The 27,596-nt window shown below is 50.6% G+C and overlaps 4 protein-coding genes and 1 long non-coding RNA gene across 15 annotated transcripts in view; 3 read left to right on the forward strand and 2 right to left on the reverse strand.

Moving 5' to 3' along the window:
• The first annotated feature begins 6 nt into the window (after positions 1–6).
• Positions 7–9,300, forward strand: PIAS3 (protein inhibitor of activated STAT 3). 4 transcript variants are annotated; one of them, XM_011366159.2, is made up of 16 exons: positions 661–735; positions 872–895; positions 2,042–2,083; positions 2,828–3,245; positions 3,400–3,484; positions 3,721–3,771; positions 4,009–4,099; positions 4,607–4,741; positions 4,968–5,073; positions 5,555–5,628; positions 5,762–5,922; positions 6,676–6,809; positions 6,890–7,058; positions 7,223–7,356; positions 7,546–7,583; positions 8,161–9,300. In XM_011366159.2, exons 2-16 carry the CDS (start codon positions 872–874, stop codon positions 8,425–8,427), a joined length of 1,929 nt encoding a protein of 642 aa, XP_011364461.1. In that variant the 5' UTR covers positions 661–735; the 3' UTR covers positions 8,428–9,300. The 4 variants fall into 4 exon arrangements, with proteins under 4 accessions (XP_011364481.1, XP_011364476.1, XP_011364461.1 ...); XM_011366179.1 differs by lacking the exons at positions 661–735; positions 872–895; positions 2,042–2,083 and adding an exon at positions 7–45; XM_011366174.2 differs by lacking the exons at positions 872–895; positions 2,042–2,083 and having other exon boundaries at positions 631–759.
• NUDT17 (nudix hydrolase 17) lies at positions 6,505–11,986 on the reverse strand. Of its 5 annotated transcripts, XR_002782198.1 has the most exons (10): positions 11,558–11,986; positions 11,194–11,377; positions 10,947–10,969; positions 10,739–10,831; positions 10,388–10,486; positions 10,028–10,164; positions 9,507–9,662; positions 9,277–9,424; positions 7,543–7,686; positions 6,505–6,922 (listed from the first exon to the last, which is right to left on the reverse strand). XR_002782198.1 is itself a non-coding variant. In XM_011366130.2 (8 exons), exons 1-8 carry the CDS (start codon positions 11,747–11,749, stop codon positions 9,370–9,372), a joined length of 939 nt encoding a protein of 312 aa, XP_011364432.1. In that variant the 5' UTR covers positions 11,750–11,986; the 3' UTR covers positions 8,894–9,369. The 5 variants fall into 5 exon arrangements, 4 of the variants coding, with proteins under 4 accessions (XP_011364432.1, XP_023390922.1, XP_011364449.1 ...); XM_011366130.2 differs by lacking the exons at positions 6,505–6,922; positions 7,543–7,686 and having other exon boundaries at positions 8,894–9,424; XM_023535154.1 differs by lacking the exons at positions 6,505–6,922; positions 7,543–7,686; positions 10,739–10,831 and having other exon boundaries at positions 8,894–9,424.
• Positions 10,900–18,252, forward strand: LOC105296156. 3 transcript variants are annotated; one of them, XR_896226.2, is made up of 3 exons: positions 10,900–11,209; positions 11,982–12,090; positions 17,903–18,252. It is a non-coding gene; the product is annotated as an uncharacterized LOC105296156 (long non-coding RNA). The 3 variants fall into 3 exon arrangements; XR_002782207.1 differs by lacking the exon at positions 17,903–18,252 and adding an exon at positions 13,478–13,659 and having other exon boundaries at positions 10,958–11,209; XR_896225.2 differs by lacking the exon at positions 17,903–18,252 and adding an exon at positions 15,399–15,964 and having other exon boundaries at positions 10,962–11,209.
• Positions 13,708–26,662, reverse strand: POLR3C (RNA polymerase III subunit C). Of its 2 annotated transcripts, XM_011366109.2 has the most exons (15): positions 26,423–26,662; positions 25,265–25,431; positions 24,481–24,736; positions 24,190–24,375; positions 23,041–23,129; positions 19,941–20,045; positions 19,718–19,810; positions 18,244–18,324; positions 17,939–17,990; positions 17,571–17,631; positions 16,958–17,108; positions 16,145–16,246; positions 15,960–16,009; positions 15,379–15,528; positions 13,708–13,942 (listed from the first exon to the last, which is right to left on the reverse strand). In XM_011366109.2, the coding sequence occupies exons 2-15, from the start codon at positions 25,409–25,411 to the stop codon at positions 13,864–13,866; spliced, it is 1,602 nt and encodes a 533-aa protein (XP_011364411.1). In that variant the 5' UTR covers positions 25,412–25,431; positions 26,423–26,662; the 3' UTR covers positions 13,708–13,863. The 2 variants fall into 2 exon arrangements, with proteins under 2 accessions (XP_011364411.1, XP_011364414.1); XM_011366112.2 differs by lacking the exon at positions 25,265–25,431.
• Positions 26,653–27,596, forward strand: part of RNF115 (ring finger protein 115) — a 49,421-nt gene continuing 48,477 nt past the window's right edge. The window contains exon 1 of the mRNA XM_011366188.2: positions 26,653–26,997. Coding sequence (XP_011364490.1) covers positions 26,896–26,997 — 102 coding nt within the window. The 5' untranslated portion in view covers positions 26,653–26,895. The remainder of the gene's footprint in view (positions 26,998–27,596) is intronic.

The raw sequence follows: 27,596 nt of genomic DNA on the forward strand, positions 1-27,596 counted from the left end.
CAGCCCCCCGGCCGGGCGCCCTCCCCGCTTCCCGCCGCCGTGCCGGTAAGTCACGCTCTGCGCACCAAACTTTTCTGCTGCCAAGTTCGAGCGCGGCGGCCGGACCCCGAGCTGCACCGTGGCTGGCGGCGGGGGCGGGCGGGGCGGACGGGGGGCGAAAGCTTGGGAACCGCCGTCTTGAAATGACCTATTCACGACTCCATAGCTCCCCTAAAATGGATCTCGCCCATTTCCCGAGTTGGCAGAACTCGAGCTTTTAGCTGGTTAAACTTGGAGAGAGGGAGAGGGGGCTGTTCTGGAACTTCGCTCCCCCTCCCCCATTTCCCTGAGAGGTAGCCGTTCTCGATCCTTTCCCTCGGTATTTCGAGGCTCTTTGGCCCCCTGAAAGCTCATCCCCTCCCAACTCCGGCGTGGCAGAGCCCCCTCCCCCCGGCCCCCGTGGCCCGCCTCCTCCCCTCTGCGCCCGGGGACCCCGCGATCTTTCGGGCCGTGCACTCCCTCCGTGTCCACCCGTCTGGCATCCCGGCCAAAGACGTGCGGGGCTGGGGCCGGAGTGGTGGGAGGGGCCGGGGCCGGGGCTCGTCCGAGCCCGGCGGGCGGGGCCGCGAGGGGGAGGCGTAGGGGCCGGACGGGGCGGAGCAGGCGCCAGTTGCGGCCGGCGCCGGGGTGGAGAGTTGTGCGCCGGTCCCTGGGCCTGGGCTCGGGCTCGGGCTCGGGCGCCTGCGATGTCTCAAGATGGCGGAGCTGGGCGAATTAAAGGTACCGGCCCCCTCCCCCATCCCCATCCGGACCGAGCCCGGCGGTCCCCCGAGTCGGGGGAGCGACGGGGACTGGGCTCGGGCTCGGGCTCGGGCGCCTGCGATGTCTCAAGATGGCGGAGCTGGGCGAATTAAAGGTACCGGCCCCCTCCCCCATCCCCATCCGGACCGAGCCCGGCGGTCCCCCGAGTCGGGGGAGCGACGGGGACTGGGCGCTGAGGGCTCGGGGGGGAGCTGGAGACGTGGCGGGCACCGGCTGCCGGGGATGCGAGCGGCGGCTGCGGCGGGGAAGGGGCTGCGGCCGGGCCCCGGGGGCGGGGCCGCGGGGCAGATGGAGAGGTGGGGCCGAGGGGGACCGCAGCTGCTGCGGGCCGCGGCGCAGGGGGCGGGGACGCGGGGCAGGAGTCGGACTCAGCAGTAGGGGCAGATGCAGGGGGAGGGCCGGGGGAAGACCTGCTGTAGAGGCGCAAGGGGGCGAGTCGATCAAGGCCAGGGGATGCGACAGTGGGGGCAGATGCAGGGGTGAGACTGGGGGGCAGCCGTGCGGGAGCCTCCTCCGGGAAATGCGGCTGAGAGAGGCTTTAGTGCCGCTCCTGGGAGCCGAGTCTAGGGAAGTACCAGTGGGCGGCTGAGATCTAGGGGGCGGGGCTGTGCGGGCGCTAGATCGAGGGGTGGGGCAGGAGCATCCCCGAGCCCCTGGGGAAAGTCCGGCCTCGTCGAGTGGGTATCTCTGGGCCGAGACTGGGGAATGTGAAACTATAGGATAGGAAGGGGGAGTCTTGACCAAGACAACGGGTAAATAAAGACAGGGCAGAGGAAATAGGATGGGCAGAAAGGTAGAGGGGCAAGTTTTTCATCCCAGTCCTCAAAAAGGGCCCAAAGCCATGAAGCGTCCTATGAGGGGAAGACACGCGGAGGGCTGGCAAGGCCTGCCCGTGGCACCGTCTCCTAGAGAGTCACAGGTCGGAGTCCTTTAAGGAGAGAGCTTCTGGTGCCCTCCCACACAGCCTTGAGAGTAACCATGTCTGAGGACATCTCAAGGAACCTTAGAAAAACCTTGGGGTTCCTCCCCTCACCTCCTGGCTTTGTTCTTCCTTCTGAGATGGAGCCATAGGTGCAGTCACCAGGCCCAGCCACCTTTAGGAGAGCTTGAGGTTCTTCACCCTGGCTATGGGCCGCCTGCCTTCTCGTCCTTCTGGGGCCTCTGTTTAGAGATATGCCCTCTCCTCTTCCACCCCCGTGGAGGCAGGGAGTGGGAGGATCACTCTTTTTTCTTTATGAAGGAGAGAAGCAGGATATTCGTTCCCGGCAGGTGGAGTAAACAGGTAAACAGGAAGGATACTTAGACTCCACAATTCACTGTTAACCACCTCACTCCAAGTTTTGGTCTTGTTTCCCCTCCAGAAAAATAGGACTGAGGGAGGGGTGGTTATGTAAATACCCTGAGAAAGGATTTGGGGAAGTTATGAACATTGAACCTGACCTGAAACCCTGGCCACCAGAAGCTTCAGAGGCTTGGAGAAAATGGCCGAGGTGGATTTAGGTGTTGGGAGGGGTGGGCCGTGGGGAAGGGTGGGCCTCCATCCACCTGGCCCCTGTCTTCCCTGTGGGGTTGTCTGGCCTGAAACCTCTTCCCAGGGGCCTGGGATGGGTCTGAGATGGGTCTGAGGGCCTGAGAAATATCAGGGGATATGAGAAGCAGCTTAAAGGCAAGTCCAGGCCCCAGGCAGGGATGGAGGTGGGAGGCTGTGGTGACTCAGGTTGCCTGAGCGTGGCTGGCTGTCTGCACCCTGCCCTCTGCCCCAGCCAGGTCGACTTCCAGGCACAGAGAGGTAGGGTCGTTCAAACCCTGGAGATAGTGGTGAGGTTGACTTGAGGGTTGCTAAAATGGGACTGAGATATCCCTTTGGCCAGGCTGACTGTCTGGCAGTAATCCACTGGCTGCAAAGCATCTTTCTGATCAGTGCTGGTGGGAAGGTGGCATTGCCCATCTGGGGGCTCAGCCCCAGCGTCCTTGATAGGACAGGCCTGTGTAAGGTAGGATTCTCAAGCTTCTCTCTTCTCCACAGCACATGGTGATGAGTTTCCGGGTGTCTGAGCTCCAGGTGCTCCTCGGCTTTGCTGGCCGGAACAAGAGTGGACGGAAGCACGAGCTCCTGGCTAAGGCCCTGCACCTTCTCAAGTCCAGCTGTGCCCCCAGCGTCCAGATGAAGATCAAGGAGCTTTACCGCCGACGCTTCCCCCGGAAGACCCTGGGGCCCTCGGACCTCTCCCTGCTCTCTCTGCCCCCTGGCACCCCTCCTGTAGGCTCCCCTGGCCCTCTAGCTCCCATCCCCCCGGCCCTCTTGGCCCCTGGCACCCTGCTGGGCCCTAAGCGTGAAGTGGACATGCACCCCCCTCTGCCCCAGCCTGTGCACCCCGATGTCACCATGAAACCATTGCCTTTCTATGAAGTCTACGGGGAGCTCATCCGGCCCACCACCCTCGGTACGGCTCTCTGTGGTCCCTCAGTCTTCCCGGACTGCACGCCTCCAAGCCCTTCCTAGGCCTTAGTCCTGCGGGATCAGCAGCCTGGGATGGGGGCAGCTTCTGTGGCTGCCTTTGTGTGGGCTTGGGAGTAACTACCCCTTTCTGTCCTCAGCATCCACCTCCAGCCAGCGGTTTGAGGAAGCGCACTTTACCTTTGCCCTCACCCCTCAGCAAGTGCAGCAGATTCTCACATCCAGGTACGTGTCTTCAGGCCTTTTGTGCCATCCGCGGGTCATCACCCCTGGCCTCACTCTCTGGCTTTCTTCTCTTCTGTCTCGCTCTCCTCCCTATCCGTCCTCTTGCACCTGTGTCGTCTCTCATTCTCTCGTATGTCTCTTCGCTGACCCCTGGACATCTAACTTCTGTGCCTCTGTTCACCGCTGCCCGTCAGGGGCCACTTTCTCACGCCTCTCTCTCCCCTTCCCTGTTACAGAGAGGTTCTGCCAGGAGCCAAATGCGATTATACCATACAGGTGCAGCTAAGGTGAGTCGACCCTCCCTTCCCGTCAGGCTCCCATTGGGGGTGGGAATGAAATACGGGTATGACAGATACTCCTGGGAGATGGCCCCGCTCTGCCACCTCCACCCAGCCCTGGGTCTCTTGTTGGATGCTGAGGCCTACATATACCCATGACTAATTTTCTGAGGTTTCCTGCCTCTCTGCCAGATTCAGCTCAAGGAACTGCCTCGCGCCCTTTCATACGCTCTCGTCTCTTCCCAGGTTCTGTCTCTGTGAGACCAGCTGCCCCCAAGAGGATTATTTCCCCCCCAACCTCTTTGTCAAGGTCAATGGGAAACTGTGCCCCCTGCCGGTAAATGCTCTTCTCTTCTGCAGTGACCCCTTCCCTGTTTCAGTTCCTGAACGTTCACTACAAACCTGTCATGAAAGAGACATGCTTGGCACACAGTAGGTGCTCAGTTTGCTGATCGAATCACTGTACTCTAGAGAGTTCTAAGATAGTGCTGAACAAGGGTTCTGTCAGAACCCAGAGGAGGGACTTTTGTTCAACTCAAAGGTTCAGGGAAGACTTCTCAGGAGTGATGACCCCAGAAGCGAGAGCTGGACAGTATGGGGCGTCCCTGTTCTGTTCTTCCTCCTCCGGAACTCAGTGAGTGGGTTCCGGTTTCCTTGGTCAGTGACTAAGGTCTCCTTTCCCCCCCCAGGAGTGAATCTCACACACACAGCCCTCGGATAGTGCCCCAGTTCTGTGAATCACTGCATGGGCCCCCTCTCCTTGGTCGGTGCGTGAGCTTAGCCTTCTCTCCGGGGACTGACTAGCCCGAAACAAGATGTTTTGACCAGTCCCTCCCTTCCGCAGGGCTACCTTCCCCCCACCAAGAACGGAGCGGAGCCCAAGAGGCCCAGCCGCCCCATCAACATCACACCCCTGGCTCGACTCTCGGCCACGGTTCCCAACACCATTGTGGTCAACTGGTCTTCTGAGTTTGGACGGGTGAGTACGGCTGAGGTGGGGGAGCGGGGGGCTGGAGGAGCCTGCGGGGTTGAGGGGTACTGCCCGGTGTCCTGGGTTCGGGAAACTTCTTCCTTTTTACGGTCTCTTTGCCTTAACTTGCTGTCTCTGGTCTTTATGTGACAAAGTGTGTGTGGGGGGTGTTGGTGGGCAAAGCAGAGGCTAATCGTCTCTCCCCATCCCCCACCCCCGCCCTGCCTCCAAGTAGAATTACTCCTTGTCCGTGTACCTGGTGAGGCAGTTGACCGCAGGGACCCTTCTACAGAAACTCAGAGCAAAGGGCATCCGGAACCCCGACCACTCCCGGGCGCTGAGTGAGTAACATCCTGCCCTGCTTCGCCGCTCTGATCTGGATCCAAGTCCTCCTGGCCCTCCAGCCCTTATAATCAAGCCCATACCTCTCTTACAACAATCGACCTCACCTGTCACATTGACCCCAGCCCTCCCCGACCCCCTAACCAGTCTTCGCGGTCGAGAGGTCAGACCATCCCAGGCACTGAGTGACACCCTCGCATTCCCAGTCATACATCTGCTTTGCACCTCCCAGACCCCCACTCCGTCCCCACTGGAGTCTGCATTCTCTAGACTGGACAGTCTTAAGGACCATCCAGTGTAACCCTCTCGTGATGCTATAATTCCCTCTAGGTCATTTCTGCCATAGTACCACCCAGGGATGGGGAAATCTCCCTCCCCAGCCCCGCCTTCGTCACCCAGGTCCCAGACCACCCCACGTGACATCCCAGCTGCCCCTCTAGCCTCGCTAACCCCGTGGCTCCGGCCTCACTCTTGTTTCAGTCAAGGAGAAATTGACCGCTGACCCGGACAGTGAGGTGGCCACTACGAGTCTCCGGGTGTCACTCATGTGCCCGGTGGGTACAAAGGAGCAGAGGTGGGGTGGAGGGTGCGTTAAGCGTCTGGACTCAGAGGAGGGTTCCTTGGGCTGCTAGAGTGAGGCTTTCTGGGGGTACGGGGACTCTGACCAGAGAACTCCTCTCTCCTCAGCTAGGGAAGATGCGCCTGACTGTCCCTTGTCGCGCCCTCACCTGCGCCCACCTGCAGAGCTTCGATGCTGCCCTATATCTACAGATGAATGAGAAGAAGCCGACATGGACATGTCCTGTGTGCGACAAGAAGGCTCCCTATGACTCTCTTATCATTGATGGGTAGGGCCAGTCTGCATTCTGCTTCCTCCTACCTGGGACAGCCACTAGGAACCCCGCGCCCGCCTCTCCCACCCCCCCCAGTCTGCTCCTTTTATTATATATCTCCAACACTGGGGACTTAGTATACACCAAACACAGTGCTGAGCTCTTCGCCTGCCTTATCTCATTGAATCCTCATAGTAACCCTGTGATCTAGGTACTGTCATTACAGGTGAGGAAACTGAGGCCTGGAGAGATTGAGTATTTTGCTCAAAGTTCTGTTAGTAAGCGGCAGAGCCAATGTATCGAAGTGTTGTAACGTATAGATACATTGGCTTGTAACTTATCTATGGAGCGGTTGTAATACGTCACCTGTAACAACTACCTGACCTCCCACCGAGCACAGCAGGGAAGTTCTTTTGAGGGCCGATGTGCTGCTCCAGCTGCTTCTCATCCCCTTCCAGAGCCTGTGGTTCTTGTTCCCTTTTTAAGATAGTTTATGGAGTCCCCGTATCTCTGCTCCTTTCGTCTTGGCCCTAGCGCTACATGAAGTAGGTGTTTAGAATGTATTTAGTTTAAAATGTAGCATTTGAAGTTTGCAAAGCTCTTTTATATACTTTATTTGATTCTAACAACTCAGAGAGGTCAGCAGGGTGGATAAGCCCTACTTTACAGATGAGGAAACTGAGGTTCAGGAAGGTGGGTTGCAGAATCCTCAGCCACTGTCCCGGCCCTCTCTCAGCCCCATGAAGTCCCTTCTCCCCCCTCCCCCAGGTTATTCATGGAGATTCTTAATTCCTGCTCGGATTGTGATGAGATCCAGTTCATGGAAGATGGATCCTGGTGCCCAATGAAACCCAAGAAGGAGGCATCTGAGGTTTGCCCCCCGCCAGGGTATGGGCTGGATGGTGAGTGACCCCTTGTCCCCCAGCTGAGCTAAGTCTTAGATGGCCTCTTCTCTGAGACACAGTCTTCTTACCACCCATAGGCCTCCAGTATAGCCCAGTCCAAGAGGGCAATCCTTCAGAGAATAAGAAGAAGGTTGAAGTTATTGACTTGACAATAGAAAGCTCATCAGACGAGGAGGACCTGCCCCCAAGCAAGAAGCACTGTCCTGTCACCTCAGCTGCCATCCCGGCCCTACCTGGAAGCAAAGGGTATGAGGAAATAGGCTGAGTCTGTAGCGGAAGGGACAGAGGAAGAAGTCAGGAAAGCATTCTGGTCACTGGGCAAAGCCTGGGGCAGAGAGGACACCTGGGAGGCTGAGCTGGGTGAGGGCATGCGCGGTTCGCTGGCTACCAGCTCCTTCCTTCCCTCACAGGGTACTGACATCCAGTCACCAGCCATCCTCGGTGCTACGGAGCCCAGCTATGGGCACACTGGGCGGGGATTTCCTGTCCAGTCTCCCACTACCCGAGTACCCACCCGCCTTCCCACTGGGGGCCGACATCCAAGGTAGGACACTGATCACAAGGTGGGGCTATACTGCCACGTCCTCCCCAGAACCAGGTCAGAACCCCTGCTCCTTTTCAGAGCTTTCTGGTTGTCTTTGCAAAGGGCCACAGTCCAAGGAGCTTCTTTGGGTTTTTCTGGCAGTGAAGGGGTCAGACTGGAGGTTGATATTAATTTTTTTTTTCCTACCAGGTTTAGATTTATTTTCTTTTCTTCAGACTGAGAGTCAGGTAAGTGGTCCTTCTCTTCCCTTGAAGATCTCAGATCTCTGAAGCCTCTTTTCTGGGCACTAGTGGGCACCCTCCCGCTCTCATTTTCCCTGGAGACCTAAATCTGTTTTTCCCAGGGAAAGGGGGCAGGACGCAAGCGGTTTATTTCCCTCCCAGGCCCCACCTGGACTTCCTCAGATTCCCATTGGGCCTTCCTCATTACCGTCCTGTCTCGGGGTTTAGAGCCCTGCCCCGCCTGCTCACCCCCACCTCATTACCGTCCTGTCTCGGGGTTTAGAGCCCCGCCCCGCCTGCTCACCCCCACGCCCGTGCACTTGCACTTGGGCGCTGCGCCTTCTCCAGCCGGACAGCCCACGTGTTTTAGACGCCCACAAGGCTAAGAACCTAGCGGGCTGGAGGGGCATCTCCAGGCCCCCGCCATGCTGGGGTGTGGGGAGGTGGGGAGGGCCAGAGACAGGCTGCTTCTCAGATACCTTGGGGTCCGGAGGGGTGGATGTAGCCCATAGCTCTGAGTTGAGTGACGGGAGGAGGGTAAAGTCAGGATGAACGCTGAAACTGTGCCCTTGATCCCTCCCAGCACTATGGCCCCTCCGTCATCACCTCGCTAGATGAACAGGATGCCCTTGGCCATTTCTTCCAGTACCGAGGGACCCCTTCCCACTTCCTGGGCCCACTAGCCCCGGCACTGGGGAGCTCCCACCGCAGCACTACTCCAGCACCCCCTCCTGGCCGTGTCAGTAGCATCGTGGCTCCTGGGGGGGCCCTGAGGGAGGGGCACGGAGGACCCCTGCCCTCAGGTCCCTCTTTGGCTGGCTGCCGGTCAGACATCATTTCCCTGGACTGAGTCCCCTGCATTACGGAAGCTTCACTGTCCCCCAGTGCTATGGAGTCCAGACCCCTGGCCACTGTCACCCCTCGGGGGTTTGGCCAAAGGCCAGAAAGACCTTCATGGACACTTGTTTTTGGCCTCATGTCTGCCTGACAAAGCCAGCACCCGAAGGATTAATATTTAACCTCTTTTTAAGGACATTTGGGTTCTATTTTCGGAACTGTTCTGTAGATGGTGGGCAGTCTTTTGGGTCTGCTAACCTAGGCAGTGGGGGGCAGATGGGGCGCAGTGTGAGGTGAATCCTCGGCCTTGACTGTCTAGAGCCTCATGGGGAAGAGGCCCTTCGGGTGTCCCCCAGATGCCCTCTCTTTCCATCCCCCAAACCCACGGCTCAGCTCCTTCCCCACAGCCGCTGTCTCTTCGTGTCCATTCCGTCCTCTTTGGCCAAACAGAAAGGTGGAGAAACTGAGACAGGCAGACTCGTGGATAGAGAACTCTATTTTGGGTTGCAGATTTTTGTATATAAACAGGAAAAACCAAAACACGTCCAAAGATGACTTCCCCCACCTCCTGCTTCCCAGTATGACTGAGGAGGCGACAGGCCTTAGCCCCGATCCCCAGGGCTTTGGGAGCGGGGCCTGTCTCCTGGGCCTCTATTTATATATTTAAGTTCATGATGTTTCTTAGCCAAGCAGCCTGGGGCCAGAGCATCTGCCCCTGGTAGGTCTGGCTCGTCCTGCACCTTTCCCGGGAGGTGGGAGGGCCCTCGCGCTCTCCTCACGCGCCTTTTTCAGGCTCCTCCAGGGCCTAGGACCTCTGTTGTAATTTTACTTTTTATTCCCAAAGTTGTAGCAAAGTTCTTACCCATAATAAAGGTTGTGAATGTTCTGTGAGTGTCACGGAGGTGGGCTGGGGAGGGGATCACGCACTGGGCTTTCTGGATCCCTGGTTTGTGGGTCAGGGGTCCGTGTTCTGCGCTTCCTTGGCACACCCTGGGTCCACATGAGCTCCACTTTTACAAGGAGGGGGGTGTCACACTGGAGATTTCCTCCTTCCCTCTCCCACACGCCCACCAAGCATCCCCCAGCCCTCACCTTTGCCTGCCTAGATGCTGCAGCCAGAGCCCAAGGGCGAACTTGGTCCCCGTGCTGACTCTCTCTGTGTCCTCTGCGGTGGCTGGGGTCGTCCGCAGCAGTGTGGACATGGGCAAGGCCAGAGGTCGAGCTGCTCCGTCCGCTAGTTCCATTGCACTGCATAATGACAGCTGTCTGGGCTGTGCCAGTGGCTTGGCCCACTTCCATGTCCATTGTCATCTTACCCACCCGAGTATCACAGGGCTGGGCGGGTGTTAACCTCACTTAACAGAAACAAACATTTCGAAGAGGGTTAAATGACTTGTCCCAATGGGAGAGGGGGACGCAAACCTAGGTCTTCAGTGCCAGCCAGTCAGAGCCGGAGTTTGATGGGCCGTGTCGTTGATCTCATTTTCTCTCCATTATCAGTTGACCAACTCACCCCCTAAATCTCTCCCACCACCCAGAATTCCCCCCGGAGGAGACAGAAACTGAACTTGTCAGTGTGTGTCGTGTGGGAGGGTCAGGGAGCTCGTACTTACAGGACGGAGGGTGGCAGTTCCTGGGAGAGAAGTCTGGGTGTCTCTGTCCCGTCCTCTGTAGCAGCCACTGCAGCTGCTACATCTGCTCCCAGCCACATAAAGGCGCTCACCTCACTTGGGTTTGGTTGGATCCGGGCCTGGGGCCAGATATGTTGATCCCCCCATCATGGCCTCTCCTGGGGGGCCTGGTCACAGCCTTACCCACAGGTGGCATGGAGAGAAACTTGGGGCAGGGGGAGAGGCTACTGGATTTCTTGGTTATCGCCAACTCGCCCCCTCCCCCACCTTGGTCACAGTCAGAAGCACCATTCTGCTTGGGCCTCCTGAGCCCTGGTTTCCTTCCTCCGCTGCCAGCCTTACCTGCAGCTGCTGCTCTGACTCCTGTGAGATCACAAGTAGGTAGAGAATGATGTGATGGTATTTGGGGAGACCCCAGCTCAGCCTAGGAGGGTAGGCAGACTGAGAAGAAAACAGCGAAAGTGAGAACTTCCTGTCTTTTTTTGAGACTGTAAATATGGCTGAGGAAGAACAGGGTGGAGGTGGCGCCAGAGGGACACAGGTGAGGATCGGGGACTGGACTGCAAACCACCCACCCCACTCTCCATTGTTTTCCCCGCAGCCAGGGCAGGTAGGGCTGTTCTATGGGCTTCGGAGGGTTAGAATTTGTTCTTGTTTAGATAGGGAGGGGCCTCTCCCAGGTCTCTGTCTCACCTCCCATAACCCCAGAGGGACCCAAGAGAACTGGCGGGCGGGCAGCTGTATTCCGCTCTCCTCCCGCAGCTCTCGAAGCCCTCCATCCAACAGCTGGCAGTGAGGGAGGGCGGGTCAGAGGCCAAGTCTGCCCCGCCCACACCCAGGGTGCTCCCGCTGGGCCTCTGGGTTCAAGGAGGGGTGCAGGTTGGGTCAGTTGACTGGTTACCTCTTCAAGTTCCACGTGCCCACCTGCAACAAGAGTGGGCCCAGTAGGATGCTGGTGGTCCTGAAAGGTCCCCCTCACTGTTTACACTGCCCCCTCTAGGGGGCGCAGATGCAGCTGCAGCGTCTTGTGATTATGCCACAGGCCACATTTCCGGGCCTATTTCCCTGTCCTGAGACTGGGAATAGCGTTGTTCCGTGAAGGGCACGTTTTTCACCTGGACTTGGGGCCAAGTCTTCAGGGCGCTCACCTGGAGGCACCCAGAGGTTAGGGGAAACGCGGAGGGTGCGTGTCCTTCGGGTCAACAAGACGGTCTGGTCGCTGGACTGCAGAATGACGGCCACACCCAGGTCCACACCCCGACCGGTGGGCAGCTCCGTTCCCGGAGGCCTGGGTTGCTGGTCCAGGGCCGCGAAAGGGCAGAAAGGGGGTCGCTGGTGGGAGGGAGCCGCTAGGGTTAGGGCCTCAGAGGCGGGCGGGATTTCAAAAGCGGGGACACCGCGCGACGGGGAGGAGGCCGCGTCGGGGCGGTCGGGCCGGCCCCGGGTTTCTCGCCCCGGCCCCAGGCGGCACCGGCGGCCGCCCGCTCCGCCCGCCGGGGCCCTGCTCCCCACCTGGAGCGGAAGCCTGGCCGAGGCGCCCGGGAACGGCCCGTCCGAGAGGAGGAGCTGTCCCCGCTTCCAGCCGCAATGCGTGGGCCACGGCCCGGGCCCGGGCCCCGCGCCCAGGAGGCCACACACACTCTGCGCGAAGCCCACCGACTCCGGGCGCCCGGACAGGAGCAGCAGCACGCGCGCCGCGGCCATAACGTGGCTCTGTCCCTGCGGCCCGCTCGGCGCCCTCTGGTGGCCCAGAAGCGCCTCCCCTCGGTCTGCGGGGTGGGAAGGAAGCCAGGCTTCCCCAACGTCCCCGGAAATTCAGGCCTAACACTTGGGGATGAAATATAGGTGTAATGTTAACAAATGACAAAAAGGAGAACCCCCCAGGGGACCCTCTCTAAATTCTCGGCTCCTCTTCTCTTCCCATTTCTGTGTTTAGGACAATGATCCCCAGACCGAATGACTTCTGGACTCACTTGTCACCTCCCACCAGCCATGGACTAACTCTAAGCACACCTCCACAGCACTCCGCCCACCTGTTACAGCAGGTATGGCCTGGAATTAACTCGATCTGTCTCCTAACCAGACACCCAGGAGAGATTCTGAACTGCCCGCCCCCCATTCTCACGCAAATGGCAACCAAGTGCAGCAGATTCTACCTCCTTAAACTTTTTCAGATCCACGTCTTATTCTCCAGCCTCCATTGGACTAATTCAAGCCTTCCTCATATTCTGCCCGAGATGTGGCAAGTCTCCAAATAGCCACCAATTTGTTCTCTACAGTGCTGTCAGCGATCTTTCTAAAACACAAATCTGATCATTTTGCTTCTCATCGCTCTCAGGATAGAAGCTCCTTAACACACTGCAGGAAGGACCCAGCAGCCCCTGCCCCTGCCTGTCTTCCAGCCTCAGTTCTGGCCGGATTCATGCCCTATTTCCTAGTCACGCCCTATCTGCAGTTCCCTCAAGAACCAGGCTCTCCTTTCCTCTGGGATCCTTTCCCCCTTCCACCCGGCAAATTCCCATCTTTCAAACTACGGATCGTCACTTTTCTCTGTGCTCCCTTTCCTGCCCGACCTTTTCCCCTGTGGCCTCTCGATATATACTACTATCCGCCATGGCCCTCCAATACTTCTTTGTATTTAGCTGACTCATCCCACCAGGCTGTATGCTCAAGGCTTAGTCATCTTTGTGTCCTTAGGGCCTGGCCCAGTACTGGGCACATAATAGGTGCTCAGTAAATGATGGTGAATGGCTTGGCAGCAGAGATGCTATCTTATTTATTTTCTGTATTATACTTAATCTAGTGGCTAGCAATTAATTGACACTCAAATGTTAAATGAACTAGAGAGAACATTAGTAGAAAGAAACCACAGATTATAAAACTGCTTTAAATGAAATGAAGCTGCTGTGACAAATTACATGAACGGTATTAACCATAGTCCTGAGAGAAAACTTAAGAGGTCGTTTTAAGGAACCATGAAGAGTAGGGCAATGATTTGTTACTTACCAAACGTGGGGCATTATCCTAAGTGTTCTACATACATAATTTCAGATGTGCTAGAAGCCTAGAGCTAGCTAATGTGGCTTCTAGCCATAGATTCTAGTGTGATTGAGCCAATCCATCTGAAAGCCCTAAAAATAGCTTTTCAACCCCCCTTGGTGGTAGTCTTTCACATTCTCTATGCCAGGGGTCCCCAACCCTCGGGCCACAGACTGGTACCAGTCTGTGGCCTGTTAGGAACCGGGCTGCACAGCAGGAGATGGGCGGCAGGCCAGTGAGTAAAGCTTCATCTTTATCTGCAGCCACTCCCCAGCGCCAGCATCACTGCCTCAGCTCCGCCTCAGATCATCAGGCGTTAGAGTCTCATAGGAGCACCGGTCCCTGGTGCCAAAAAGGTTGGGACCACTGCCTTACATAGTGTGTGTGTTTCAGATTACAGGGTAACAAAGAACAGCTGTCTTTTGAAAATGGAACGACCTGCTTAAGAAGTTTCTTCCATTGCCAAGGATGTTCACCCACGGGCTGGGCTGACTTCGTGGTGGGAACTGATGCGTCTGATAGATGATTAATCTAGTTGATTTTAAGGTTCTTTATCCTGCTAAGATTTGAGGAGGGAAGAATATAGTGCTGGGTTGAAGACAGGATCAGCAAATTTAAAAAAATATGCCAAACTCTTTCTGGTGTATTCTAGGTGGTCGGATACAGCTTCCGTACAAGATTCTGTTACTTATCCCACTGCCAAGAATGCATCCAGGCACCTCCTTTATTTTTTCTTCCAATCCCCCAGATCTTTTAAGGAACATCCTTCTTCTGGGTCATTATCTCTTCATGGTACTCTCGATGTATGACTCCAGCAGGAAGATAGTTTCATCCACCTGGATCTCACTGGCATCCAACCTGAGTGAAAAAGCGAAAGCATCTGCCCAGACTGAACATCCACTAGCACATCCTGGGTGTGGCCAGGGAGAACTGCTTGCTTATCCTTGACAGTAATGGCTAGAAAGCAGATCATTCTCCCATTTACTGAGCATCTCTTATATGCCAGACACTGTGGAAACTGCTGAGGACTCAAAAGATATAGCCTATGTCCTGAGAGAAGTCACAGTCCAATGTGCAACCAGGAGAAAGACTAGCACGTTTAAAGGCACAGGTGTAAAAGGACCTAGTATGTTTTCAAATAGAAGCTGAGAGTGGCTGAGGCTGATTAGGAACAGGAATAGAAGGGAACTTCCTCAACACGACTTAAGCCGCTTGTGAAAACCCCACAGCCAACATCACGCTGATGGTGGAAGACCAAAAGCTTTCTCCCTAAGATCAGGAACGAGACAAGGATGTCTGCTTTTCACTTCCATTCGACCATTTCCTGGAGGTTCTAGCCAGGGCAATTAGGTAAGAAAAAGAAATAAAAGGCATTCGGGTTGAAAAGGAAGAAGTAGAGCTATTTCTAGTCATAGACAACACGATCCTATATATAGAAAAATCTCGAAGGATCTGCAAAAAAAAGGACTAGAGTCAATAAACAAATTTAAAAGTTGTGGGATATAAAATCAAAACACAGAAATTAGTTCTATTTCTATACACTAACAATGAATGATTCAAAATGAACTTAGGAAAATGCTAAAATAGCATCAAAAAAGAATAAATTTAACAAAAGAACTGCAAGACTTGAATACCAAAAATGACAAAACATCATTGAAAGAAGTTAAAGACCTAAATATATGGACGGGCCTCCCCTGTTCATGGGTTGGAAGATTTAATACTGTTATGGTGGTAATATTCCCCAAAGAGATCTGCGAACTGAAAGCGATTCCTATTGAGGCGCCTGGTAAGGAGTAAAAAGAAAAGATGGAGACAGGCAACTATGAAACTGTAAAAGGCTCTATATGTCACGCCAAGGAGTCTGGTCTTTGTACTGCAAATATAGGAGTTGATAAAGCATTGAAAGGAGGAGAGCGATACTATCAACCATTTTAAAGATAATAACTTTGAGAACATGTAAGAGATGGTTTGAAAAGGGAGGCGATTGTGAAGATCTAGGAAAGAGGTGATTAAGGCCTGCATGGGGACCAGGGTGCAAGGCCAGATTAGAGACACATTCCTGAAGTAAATTCAATCACCTCGGTGAACAGGAGTGTGTGTGGTGGGGGAGGAGGAGCTGAGAATGTCTTCGGTTTTTAGCTTTGGAAAATAGGTGGATTAAATTCTGAAAACTGAGCTGGAAAAGAAGACAGCGAGTTTAGGTTTGCTCGTGTTAAGTTGGAGGGGTTGCAGGATGTTGAGGTGGATTTGTCTAGAATGTAATCTGAAACAGGTTTGAAGCGCATGATGCTTACTTGTTGACATTACGTTTCAGGGTCTCTAGCTGCTGGCGCTCAGGGGCTGTGATCATCTCTTCTATTTCTTGTAGCTGTGCCTCCTCTGCGCCTGTAGCCTGCATAGACGCGATGATGGCTTCTACCCGCTGAGACTTTTCTAGTAGACGCCTGTCAGACAAACACAGGCCCGTCTGAGGCCCGTCCCCTAGCCTCGGAGATTCTTCTACCCTTGAGCCCTGGGACATAACCCCCCTTTTACCACGTTCCTGGTCAAAGCGGATAATGCCCTTCTCCAAGGATGTTTTCTGCAAACTTAATTAGAAATGTGACTTCGCTCCTGAAACTCTTACTGCTTCTCACTTGCACTTTAAGTTTGGTGCCAGTTTGTACATTTCTCATGAATTTAATCCACAAAGTTATTTTATTGGCAGTATATTAGAAAGGTGTAGAGTAATGCATGATTTATGCCAACCTAAGCCAACAATTCAAGGCAGCTAGCCTGGTTATTGTTTCTTGGTTTCTATTTCTAGAGGAAGCTTCCCCGCAAGCCTTTGACCTTGAAAAATGTACTTAATTACTCAACTAAAAATGCTACTCACTTGTTCTCTTTGGTTTCGAATTGCCTCCTTTCTATCAAGTTGGCTATGCTCTGAGGAGAGAGAAGAAAGATAAGAAATGCATATAATTCTATTTCTATTTAAGTAGCTCAGGTAAAATGGCGAAAGAGGGGCATGAGGGTGTGACTTGTCTGTGCGGAGGGGGTGGGGGGAGGGCCAGGAGTTACCTTGTAACACCTGTGCAGCAACATTCGGGCAGCTGACAGGATGCTCACTGTATATAAATAGAAGGTCCTGGATGGGGCATGGTCTGGTGTTTTGGGAATTTCCTATTTGTCCATAGAAAGAAAAATAAGAAAAAATTATACTGTTCTTCACAACTGGCAAAGTAGACACTTGTCCCGAACGGAGCTACTTAGCCCCCTCGTTCACATATAGTTTCCTCTCCCACAGTCATCCAGCATCTGTGTTTATGACATAATAAGCCATGTGGAGAGTTGGGCTGCCCATTTTTTCCCCATCCTGAGTGGGGAAGAAAGAGAAGGCAACTCACATTTTACTGAGCAACTCTTCGATGCCAGGTAGCTTGTACTGAATCTTTACGACAAACCACGTAATTCCACCATCTATTACCATTTTATAGACAGGAAAAATGATGGTGAAGAATCTGCTCAGTGTAACTGGATAAGAGGTAGAGCTGTGATTCTGACCCCAAAATCCATTCTATCCATTTCCTCATAGATACTGTTGATAGATTTAACCTGTAATAAACTTAAGGCTTAAGAAAGGACAAATCGCAGGGACTAAAAGCTATAGAAAAAAGGTAGGGTGATTCTGGGGTGGTATCTTGGCGGTCCTCTTTCTTTACTAGGCCAGTTAAAGCGCCACAATTATCTTTCAAGTGCTTTCTATGTCTCTGTTAATCTTTTCTGTCTCAGAGCTGGGCGAAGAGTTCGCTTGAGGTTCAGGGTGTTTGCCTCAGGAGTTTCTCTCACTCTACACCAGCTCTGCTGGTTGGCGATCTTGACACCAATGGTTACCTGGAGTGATATGAAATTTTCTGAGAGCATCTTATAAAGCATATCCTTTGCCTCCTTTGCTGGAATCATTGCAAAGTCTTCTACCTGCTTCTGCTCCAGGTGTTTCTTTTGCAAAACTAGACGGAATATTCTGGCACAGCGAGACCCAAATCTGGAAAGGAATGAAGAAAGCAAATGGCATACCAATGTAGATTAGCTTTAGCTCCGAGGCTCAGATGGCAGTTGCTGTGTTTCCATGTGTTGAGCCAGGAGCAGAGCCAGGAGCAGAGAGAAAGGGTGATCGGAGCATCTTTCACAGCTCCACAGGCTGGTGACGGTCCTGCTGATCTAAGGTAGTCACCGACTGCCGAGGCACTTGAGTGCCTCAGTTCCTGCGCTGGGAAGTAAAGGCTTTAGGAAGGCTGGTTAACTGGCATCACTCGGAATTAAGCAGGAGGATATTTAGGGTGGAGAGTAGTAGTAGATGGGATCCACAGCAGGCTGGGGGAAAACGGGCCAAGCTGTGCCAAGGTGCACCTATGTTGGTTGTTTACATAACGATCAAATTACTCATTCGAATGGGGTGTGGAAAGGACGTGTTGGACCCCCACCCCAGTCGGGGGGACCCCCTTACCTCTCCTGGACGACCGACTCCAGCGTGGCTGTGGCTAGGGATCCTAGAGCCTTATGCAGGTCTTTTTGTAGAGAATTAAGGTCACTCAGTAACGTTCTGGCCTGGGCATTGTGATCTTAGTTTCGTTCCCAAGTCTCTAATTTAAAAGTTAAACGTTATTTTGTTTTTCACATTGGTCTCATTTACGTTTTATAAACATTTCAAAACCTTAATTAACTAAGGTGTTTATGTCAGGAATTTGCTTAACTAAAATTTACTTCTTTATCACTAATGTATTAATCCAGTTTTCTAACATATTTAGTATCCTAAATATTATCAAATCTGTTTCATAGTCTGGCTGCCTGTGAGGAAACAGCCGGTAAGGATACTGATGACATACATTCCGCCGCCACTGTCGCCAGACTTTCCAACAAACTCTAGCTGTTAAAAAAGAGAGAGAGAGACAGAGAGGGAGTTAACTGAATAGAAACTGGTTCTGTTTCTGAAGGAGCAAATCTGGCCAAGAGTCTGCAGCAGGCGACCCTCCTCTCGGAAGATGGTGGAGAAACCGTCTGAGTTGGTTCGGTAGAGAACGAGGGTTCGGCAGAACAATGCCAGGTATCAGTGGCAGAAATAAATCACGGATACAGCAGAAAAGAGAAGTAAACAAACAAAAAAGCCGAAACAGACTTACTGGATCATCTGCCAACAGAGTGAGGTACTGATCAAGAACCTGCTTAGCGATGTTATAGCCAACAGGTAAGGATCTGAAGATCTACGGAGAAGAAACAGTGCAAATGGGTTTGGGAACTTCAGATTGCTGACGTTACTGAAATAAAGATGTTTTAACTTTAGATACCACAGGTACGAAAATGTCCAAAAATACAGTAGTGTTGTTTGTAAAAGTAGAAATCTAGGAATCATCCAAATGTCTAATAATAAGGAATTAAAATAAAGTACAAAATAGCTGTTAGGTGGAATATGACATGGCCATTATAAAGAATAGGACAGATTTATAGATACTGACATGAAAAGGTTTACATTATACTGTCATGAAAAATGTAAGTTGAGAACAGTATACAGAGTATAATCTATTTTTTTGGTTAAAAAATATACATATACCTATATAAGTGTGAAATGATACATTAAAAAGAGATCTTAATAAAGATAAGTATCGAACTATTAACAGGGATCTCTGGGCCTGGGATTATGCGCAACTATATATATATATCTAAAGTGAGGTACGTTATATATGATAAGAAGCACAGGTTAAGGGTTCAAGCTGAGTGCTGACGATTGTATAGATGCATGTAACTGCCACCCACAATAAGATATAGAATACAGCCAACATTCCTGAAAGTTTGGGGAACTACAACTTTTAAAAAACTATACATTTCTATGCTGTTTGAATATAGTCATGTAATTACTTTTGTCATCAGAAAAAAACTGAAATTTTTGTTTGTAATAAGTTTAAATTTTTTAAAATAAGTAATATAAAGAAATAAGTATATTTTATGTGGATACATATAATTATCAAAGTAATAGAATATAAACATTCTTGAAATAGTAAATATTAATATTTGAAGAAACAGCTATATTAAAAACAAATTTAAAATACACGAAATAGTCTACAGCCATGCTACCCTGAACAAGTCCGATCCTGTCTGATCTCAAAAGCTAAGCCTGGTTAGTACCTGGATGGGAGACCACCTAGGAAGACCAGGTACTGTAGGTGTAAAAAATAAAAGAAAATAAGGGATTGTAAACTGACAAGGTCCTTGCAATCTGTGAGGTCAGCCAAGGGTTGCCTCTCCTAAAAAAATAAAAAGAAAAAAGAAAAAAAAGAAAAGAAAATACATAAAATATACCGAAAAAAAACAACAAAACCCAATTACAAGGAGCCAAATAATATCCTGAGCACCAAGGCTGTCAGGTTCCAAATGGTGCATTCTCAGAACAGGAACAGCTTGTCCTCTGACTAAGGGAACGGTTTAGATTTTTAAAAGCTGGATCCCAAGAGACCAAATGTTTCAGTACCCACCCCCGGAATAGAACCCCGGTCCCATCTCAAACAACAGAGACTCTTTTAAGGCTCAGACCTCAACCTAACCCCAGGCTGTACGTATGATAATGACGATATAAAAGTGGTGTAAGAATGCGGCACTCACCTCATGGGAAGACAGCGGCTGTGTGAAGGGGGCGCCAGACGGGGTGGTGACCTCGCTCACCCGGAGCATCGTCCTCACAATCTCGCTGCTGGTCTGGGTTTGAAAAGCGGACTGGCTTTCAGAATTTGCTCTGCTGCGCTGGCTCTGGCTAAATGCCAATGGCCACATCTGACAAATAAGTGAATGTCTCTGATGGCTACTGTCCCACCCACTTAGATATCACCTGGTCCATCCTGTTGGCGACTGCGCTGACAATGGCTTGGTCTCGGAAGTGCTGATGGAATCTGTCGAGGTTGGCCTGCCAATAAATCCCATCATCTGGAATGGGCTGGGGAGGAGAAAAGGATAGAGAAACGTCTAGATGCAGTGAGGAGCTGGGATTGAACTGGTCACCATTTCTTTTCTGACACGGAAGCAACAAATTGGTTGCAGAAAAATCACCCAGTCATGTGGATCGGTGCTACAACAAACCCGTACTCTCCAACATCATCAGAGACTCTAAGCCCACTCCAGTCTTCCTCTATTTTATATTTTGACCGTCCTCCAGTATCCCCAAATCTCTCATTTACTTCGCCTTTCTCAATCTTAGCAAATGACCTTGACTCTCATTTCAGAGAAAAAATAGAAGCCAGGAGGCCAGAATTCATTCAAATTTGTGTACATATCCCTACCGCATTTTCCTTTTAAAAAAAAAAAAAAATTGTATTTTTACCGCTTTTATCACAGTGCGGGAATGTTCCTCCTTTCACCTAAGGTTAGTGCCCACACCGGTATACTAGATCTCGCCCCGTCCTGCATTCTCAGGGTCCCAGCTCAAGCAGCCTTCCCTCCTCTGCTCCAAATCTTCAGCCGCTTTGCTGTCTTCTCCCCATCAGCCTTTACCTTGTCCAGATCTTTTTTACTCTTAAAGAATTCTTCTCCAACATTATGCCTTCTCTCCTTTTCATTTCTGTCTAAGCCAAGCTTCTTAAAGAGATGGCCATCCTAGCTGTATCCCCATCCACGATGTGTTTAACCCATTGCCACCATTAGACAGAGAGATGCCAAGGCCCCCAGGACCAGCTTGTTGCTAAGTTGAGAGGATACTGTCCAGTTCCGACCTTATTTGATCTTTTGAAGCATAAGGACGGGGTAGAACATTTTTTCCTTCCTAACTCTATGTGGCCCCTTGGATTTTGTGACACCATTCTTTCTTGGTGCTCCCCTAATCATTCTGGCTACTTTTCCTCAGTCTCCACAGATTCCTTTCCAGAAACCACCTGTAAATGCTGGTGTCCCTGGGATTCTGTTCATAGCCCTCGTTTATGTTCTACATATTCTGCTTAGGTGATTTTATCTGCTCTCAAGGCTTCAATTACTGATGTACTTCTGAATCTATTACATCATTCTAGAACTCCCTATGAAGCTCCAGATGCATAGACTCAACTGCCATTTGCACCTGTTCCCCAAAACTGTTCTTTTCCAAAATTTCAACTAACCCAATTTCTTAAGCTAGAGTAGTTGAGTATCATCCCTAACCCCTTGCTCTCCCTCACTGACCATCCAATTGCCAAGTTCTATTTATTCTTCATATTATCGGATGTCTCCTTTTCTTTACCCTGACTGCCATCATCACCTCACTGCAGGCTCTAACTGTGGCTCACCTGGATTACTACACTAGCCTCCTATTTTTCATTTGTCTTTTTAATAGAGTGGACGCTATAAAAAGGGTGATGGGTTTTCTGCTTTTAACCTTGCTCCTTTTGCATCATTCCCCCCAAAGAGCAGTACTTTTTTAAAAAAATATTTTTGGGGTCACAATTCCCTTGACTCTGAAGAAGCCTATGGAGTGCTCTACAGAAAAATGCACATGCACAAATACGGCTGGATTCTCTGAAATCCCTCCATGGAATTGTACAAGTTGTGAACCACTGTACTCCAGTAACCTTTCTAAAATACAAATCTAGCCATTTCATTCACCTGCTTAAAATCCATCAAGAACTACCTTGGCCTTCAGGATAAAGTCCAAACCTCTTAGTCAGTTAAGAAATAATTTTATTGATAGCTTGCTACTATTCCTGGTGCCAGGGTCAAGATATTGCCCTTGAGCAGTGTATGGTCTATTGGGGGTACAAGGACAAACGTGTACACAAATAATAAATAATTTCACCTGCTTATAAATGCTATGACGATGAAATGGAAAAATGTGGTAGTGACTGGAGTAGAGGATGGGCAATGGTGCTCAAACTGTTAGAAAATGGCATTTGAAAAAAAAAATTTTTAAAAATTAAAAAAGAAAATAGCATTCGAGCTGAGAGCTGAACGATGAAAAAGAGGCAAATACATGAAGGTCTGAGACAAGCCTTTAAAGCAGAAGGATGACCAAGGGACGAGTCTGAAGACTGGGAAGAGTTCGATGTTTGAGGAACGGAAAGAAAGAAGCCGGAACACAGTGAACGAGAGGGACAGCGCAACGGGCTGGCGCTGGAGAGCCTCGTCCCCCGCACGTCCCGGAAAGACCCGGCTCACGTAAGGCTTAACAACCCGCAGTCAAGACTTGCGTTTCTTCTAAGACAAATGGGACACTATTACAGGAGTCTGAACGAGCGATGTGTTGAGATAGAAAAAAAAAAAATTAACTTAGAAAGTCATTTTGGCTCTAAATAGATAAGAAGGCAGGTAGAGAGACCATTTGCGAGAGTGTTGGCGAAGTGCTGACTAGAGATGACAGTGGTTTAGGCTCCGGTGACAGCAGTGGAGATGGTGAGAAATAGCTGGAGTTGAGGTAATTTTGGAAAGAAGTTTTACTGTGAGACTGGACGGTTCCTAGGACTTTGGCCTAAGCAAATGGTGGTGTCCTAGGTGGTTGGCTTCGGTGGTGTCCTTCAGTAAGGTGAGGAAAGATGAGGAGGCAGCAGATATTTGGGTGGGGGACAACAATTCTTCTGTTTTGGCCATATTGACTTTGAGATTCTTATTAGACATCTTTATAGGGATGCTGAGAAGGCACTTGACTGTAAGAGCTCAGGCCTATACATATCTCTCTCTAGACTCATTTCTCACCACTGGCTCCCATGAGGCTCTATGTTCCAGCCATACTGAATAACACAAATTTTTTCACCTTCGGCCCCCTTTTTTTGCATAATCTGCTACCTCTGTCTAATGATGGATGGAAGTTAAGCCTCAGAAGGGAGACAGCAATGGAATTCACGCCTCGTTAGTCTATTCCTGGCTAGTATTTAACAAAGTTCACAGTCCCTGGTCCCTCGGTCCCTCGGGGCTCATCTCACTGCTCTTTCTGGCTTGCTTCAGGGTGAGGACGCCTAACCAGGAAGCCCTGTTACCTCTTTGTTGTCTGTGGTATGTTTTGGTCTCTTGGCCTTGGGCTCCCCGGCTGCATCGTCCTCGGACGATCTCCTCCTTTTACCTTTTCCTGCCAAATAAAACAATCGTACAGTTAGGCTCTAACTCATATGATCACAAGACATGATCACACATGAGAGCAGGTGTCTCCCCATTCCAAGAACATCTGTAGCTGCCTCTAGGTTGGAGCTGCTGAGGAGACGGAGTAGCTATAAGAAAGTCAAGTAAACGATGAAGTCATCTGAAACTCAACATGTTCGAAAAGAAATTCATGATCTTTTGCCCTCAAACTGCCTCTGCTCCAGTGTATCCTTTCACGGTGAATGCACAGTGCCATCATCCCCCCACACGGGCAAGGCAGAAACATAGATGTCATTCCCGATACCTCTGTCTCCCTCACCCCTTGGACATCTTTTGCTGGTTTGTCTACATTTACCTTTGCCCTATCCTCTCTGCACACAGAAAAATATTTTAAAAATGCAAGTTGATCACATGTCACTTCCCTGCTTAAAATTCCTTTCATGATTTTCCTTTGCTCTTAGGATAAAAACCAGATGCTCTGTGAGGTCCTACATGATCTAACCCCTGCTTATCTCCCTAACCTTATCTCACGGCTCTCTCCTTTGCTCACTATGCTTTAACTAAGTGACCTGCTTTTACTTCCTCAAATACTCTATTTTTATTCTCACTACATACTATTCCTTTTGCTAAAAATGCTTATTCTCTGTACCTCTTCATACCTTACCTAACTGGCTGGATCCTACTTTTGCTTTAAATCTTAGCTCACGTGCCACTTTCTCGAAGAAGCACATGCCCCAAGTCCCCAGATAAGTCTGGACTCATGTTATATATTTGCAGAATACTTCACAGTTTTCCTTCATAGTACTTAGCACAGTTTGTTATACATCTACATGGTTGATTAATGTTATGTTTCTTATACTAGACTTAAGCCTCATAAAGGTAGAGACCATGTTGGTTTTTCATTATTTTATATCAAAGTATCTGGCACAGAGTAAATACATGTAACTGCTTGATTCATTCATTCATTCATTCATTCATTCATTCAACAATCATTGAGGAAGAATCTATAATTAGAGCAAGTCACAATTCCAGGGGTCAAAATTCCTTACCTATCAAGCTCAGTTTAGGAACCAGGTACATGTCCTTTTCATTGATGACAAGAGTAGGGGCCGGTGGCGGTGGCCCAGGGTCTGAATTCTCAGTGGCAGGCACCATCGGGCAACGCTGCACAAAGTGTGTGTCTGCTAGTCGCATAAATGTGTTTGACACCTCAGCATAGTCCATGGTCTTGCCATCTGTACGACAGGAGTAAAGAGGCAGGTGAGATGGCCTGATGGCTGAGGGTCCGCTCCTGCAGCCAGCCAATCTCTTTTGCTAACAGCTGTGGATATGGTACTAACCCTCCATAGTCTCTGTGAGCCGGTCTGCCACTTTCTTTACGACAGCTGACATTGTCATTTTGCCATTCAACAGCAGCTCCTCCACAATCAGCTCTCCGGTGTCACTGTACAGTGTTTTGGCAGTGTAGATATACCGGGGGTACCTGAGCATTCGCAATACTCGGCTGCATTGGGCTTCATACTCCACCACGCCACGTTTGTGCACTTGATATATCACCAGGTTATGTTGGATGAGGACACACAGGGCCTTCTTTACCTAGATAAGACCCAAAAGAAAGAGGAAATATCCAAAGACAGCTCGCTACTGCGGGCAAGTTTTGTCCAACAGTTTACTAAGCATCGGGAGATAGCCAGATAATTTCTGTGCTGCTTTCCTCCCTCCATTGGACTAGCTAGTAAGAATCACATGTCAATGGAAGAAATCAGGAAGATTCTTTGCTATGATGTTCATACTTCCTCTGATCTGCATCTTTCAAGGTACAATTAATTTCCCCTCTATTCTCATTCCATTAAAGGTAGTACTGAGATTAATAGGCTCTATATGAATGAATGAGGTATGGCAAAGAAAGAGCAAAGATCTGCCGAAGAGCCATGTTGGGCCAGGAACACTTTGAGAAGCAGAATCTTGGGGCCTAAGTCTCATCCTCTTTTCCCCAAATAACATTGTTCTGATCCTACAGCAGGCTTCCTCCCTTTCCACTTCATGAGGTGGGGAGTAACAATATTCAAAGATAGGTAATAGAGATTAATAAAATGAAAGCAAATTAATATCATCCAAATATACCTGATCTAATGATGTCCCTGTGTCATGGGCAATTACTCTTAGTGACTGGCTGCCATTTCTGATTAGGTGGACTCCAATTTTCTCCACGATCTCTCCAAAATGCTCTTGCAGCAACAAAGAGCACAGTTTAATTTCCGCTTGAGTCATGGTACTGAGGAGTCTCAGAGCTAGGAAAAAAAAAGACTGTATGATAGAAAGTTTTTCTTTTCTGTTGAGATTAGAGCTGCTGAGTACAAATTCATGTACTCTTTGGAGGGCAATTTGACATTACATATCAAAACCTTAAAATCTTGCATACCTTCCACCTAATAACTTCGTTGTGGATACTATGCTCTAAGGAAATAATAAAAAGGTATCACTGTAGTTCTCTTTAGAATACTGATATCCTAGAAACAACGTAAGGTTTAACGACAAGTAATTAATAACTATGGTATACCCACACAATATAATATGTACTAGTATTGAAAATTGTTCATTAAGTGAAAGAAGCAGGCTACAAAGCCATAAGTAGGAAAAAAATGTATGCATTGAAAAAAAGGCTGGAAGACTGACCATACATCACTTTATCTTTATGGGATTGTGTATGATTCTAATTTCCTTTAAAGATTAGGTGTAGATGGTTTCGCAATGTCACAGACCTTAAAGTCTATTCTTTATTGTTTGGAAGAATTAAGGCCAAATCACAGGCCACTGGGAGTGAACAGGCAGTCATTCCCAGTCCATAAAGGAAATGACAACTTAGAAAAAGAAATTGAGAGATCAAGGAGAGCTTCACAACAGGATGTTTCGAATAGGAAATGAAGCGTGTTGTCTGCAGGGCAGTATTTAATTCTGAAATTTCTACTTATTAACAAAGTAGATACAAACACAAACAGCTTGACTGACTATATAATCACGTCCTTATTATCATAAGTGCTACCAAACGTTCGTTCATTTATTTCCCCTAATTCCTCAGAAGCAAGTCTTTGCCTCTCAGCCTCGGTATCCCAATCCACATGTTTTCGGGGAAGCATCCCCAGACCCTTTGCCATCCTCGAAAGGATCTGCAAGGAACTTGGTTCCTGGCTCTTTACTCCCTTCACGTAGGTTCCCGTTCGGGACTTGGGGCCTTGGTCCAGAGAGACAGGGCTGCTCGTTCAGATAGCATTTTCCACTAACCTCGGGGTCAATGCAACCTAATGCCACCGAAGTCCCCACAGCGGCTTCGCGCGGCTCTGGCTACCCCTGGGGCAGACGGGGAGCTCTCCGCCCTTTCCTGCAGGAGGACGGACACCGAGGCGGACCCGGAAACGGGGAACACGTGAGCCGCTCTAGCCAAGAGTTTCAGTGGTTTCCGGGGGCGCTCTCTCTCCCTTCTCGTTGGTAGGTTGGAGGACCGGCGAGGGGCTGTTGGAGGAGCCGGCGGGCGGACTCTCCTTCCTGTGCCTCTTTGGTGCTGGAGGCGGGCCTTGGGGTCGCCGTCCGCTCCGCCGCCTCCCTGGGCCGGGCCGACTCACGTGACTAACGCGGGCTCCGGAACGGCCGGCCGCGCTGAGGAAGCGGCGGCAGAGGCGGCGACCGCGGCCGAGAGGTAGCGGCCCGGCGAAGGACAGGCCGGCTGCCCTCTCGGACCGCCGCGGCGGAAGAGAAAAATGGCGGAGGCCTCGGCGGCCGGGGCGGGCTCAGGCGCCGCTGTCGCCGCGCACCGGTTTTTCTGCCACTTTTGCAAGGGCGAGGTCAGCCCCAAATTACCGGTAAGAGCCCCCTTGGCCCCTGCGCTCGGCGTCGGCGTGGATTCCTCGCCCCGAATGGGTCTTAAGCTTCCCGCACACCCCTGAAATCGGCCTCCCAAATACTGCTGCCCGCTGCCTGGCGTCCCGGCCCTGCCCCCGTCACTCCCGCCCAGCCTTTCCCCTCCCCCTCGGATGCTCCGGCGCGCCCCTCACTCCCTCTCCTTTTTTACCTGGCCCCCTCCACCTATTTTTTTTTTTTTTTCCCTTAGCAAGATCTCTCCTGACAACTCCTCAATTTTCTTGCACTCTTCACCTTGTCTCCTTTCCACGATGACCTCTGTCCCCGCCCCATCTTGAATTTCCTTTTCCACTTTTCACCAGATCCCCACCCTCCCATCCTTAGTGAGGCAAAATCGCGGATGAGTGAGGATGACCCCTATTCAGTTGTCTCTGGGGAAGGATGCACGGAAAGAAGAGGGTTGGAAGGTAATCGGGGCGGAGGAGGATTTTTCTATTCCATGGTTTCCAGGCTTCTTGTGAAAGTGAAAACAGCAGTGTCCTAACGACTGGCGGACTGACTGCGCTTCCTGTCACTATCGAAGGAAATGACTTTAGGAAGA

This window comes from Pteropus vampyrus, unplaced genomic scaffold (genome assembly GCF_000151845.1).
Source record: "Pteropus vampyrus isolate Shadow unplaced genomic scaffold, Pvam_2.0 Scaffold6, whole genome shotgun sequence".
In the NCBI taxonomy this organism is placed as follows: domain Eukaryota; kingdom Metazoa; phylum Chordata; class Mammalia; order Chiroptera; family Pteropodidae; genus Pteropus; species Pteropus vampyrus.

Bases quoted from the DNA above. Each gene is read 5' to 3' on its own strand.
- PIAS3 (XM_011366159.2), top strand. From the start codon at position 872: ATGGCGGAGCTGGGCGAATTAAAG. The intron at 896-2,041 runs GTACCGGCCCCC...TTCTTTATGAAG, and splicing joins CGGAGCTGGGCGAATTAAAG to GAGAGAAGCAGGATATTCGT. The intron at 7,059-7,222 runs GTATGAGGAAAT...CTTCCCTCACAG, and splicing joins GCCCTACCTGGAAGCAAAGG to GGTACTGACATCCAGTCACC.
- NUDT17 (XM_011366130.2), bottom strand. From the start codon at position 11,749: ATGGCCGCGGCGCGCGTGCTGCTGCTCCTGTCCGGGCGCCCGGAGTCG. The intron at 11,378-11,557 runs GTGGGGAGCAGG...CCCTCCCACCAG, and splicing joins CGGCCAGGCTTCCGCTCCAG to CGACCCCCTTTCTGCCCTTT. The intron at 10,970-11,193 runs GTGAGCGCCCTG...CTCTTGTTGCAG, and splicing joins TAACCTCTGGGTGCCTCCAG to GTGGGCACGTGGAACTTGAA.
- POLR3C (XM_011366109.2), bottom strand. From the start codon at position 25,411: ATGACTCAAGCGGAAATTAAACTGTGCTCTTTGTTGCTGCAAGAGCAT. The intron at 24,737-25,264 runs GTATATTTGGAT...GGTCTTATCTAG, and splicing joins CAGGGACATCATTAGATCAG to GTAAAGAAGGCCCTGTGTGT. The intron at 17,109-17,570 runs GTAAGGGGGTCC...ATTCCTTTCCAG, and splicing joins GAGTCGGTCGTCCAGGAGAG to ATTTGGGTCTCGCTGTGCCA.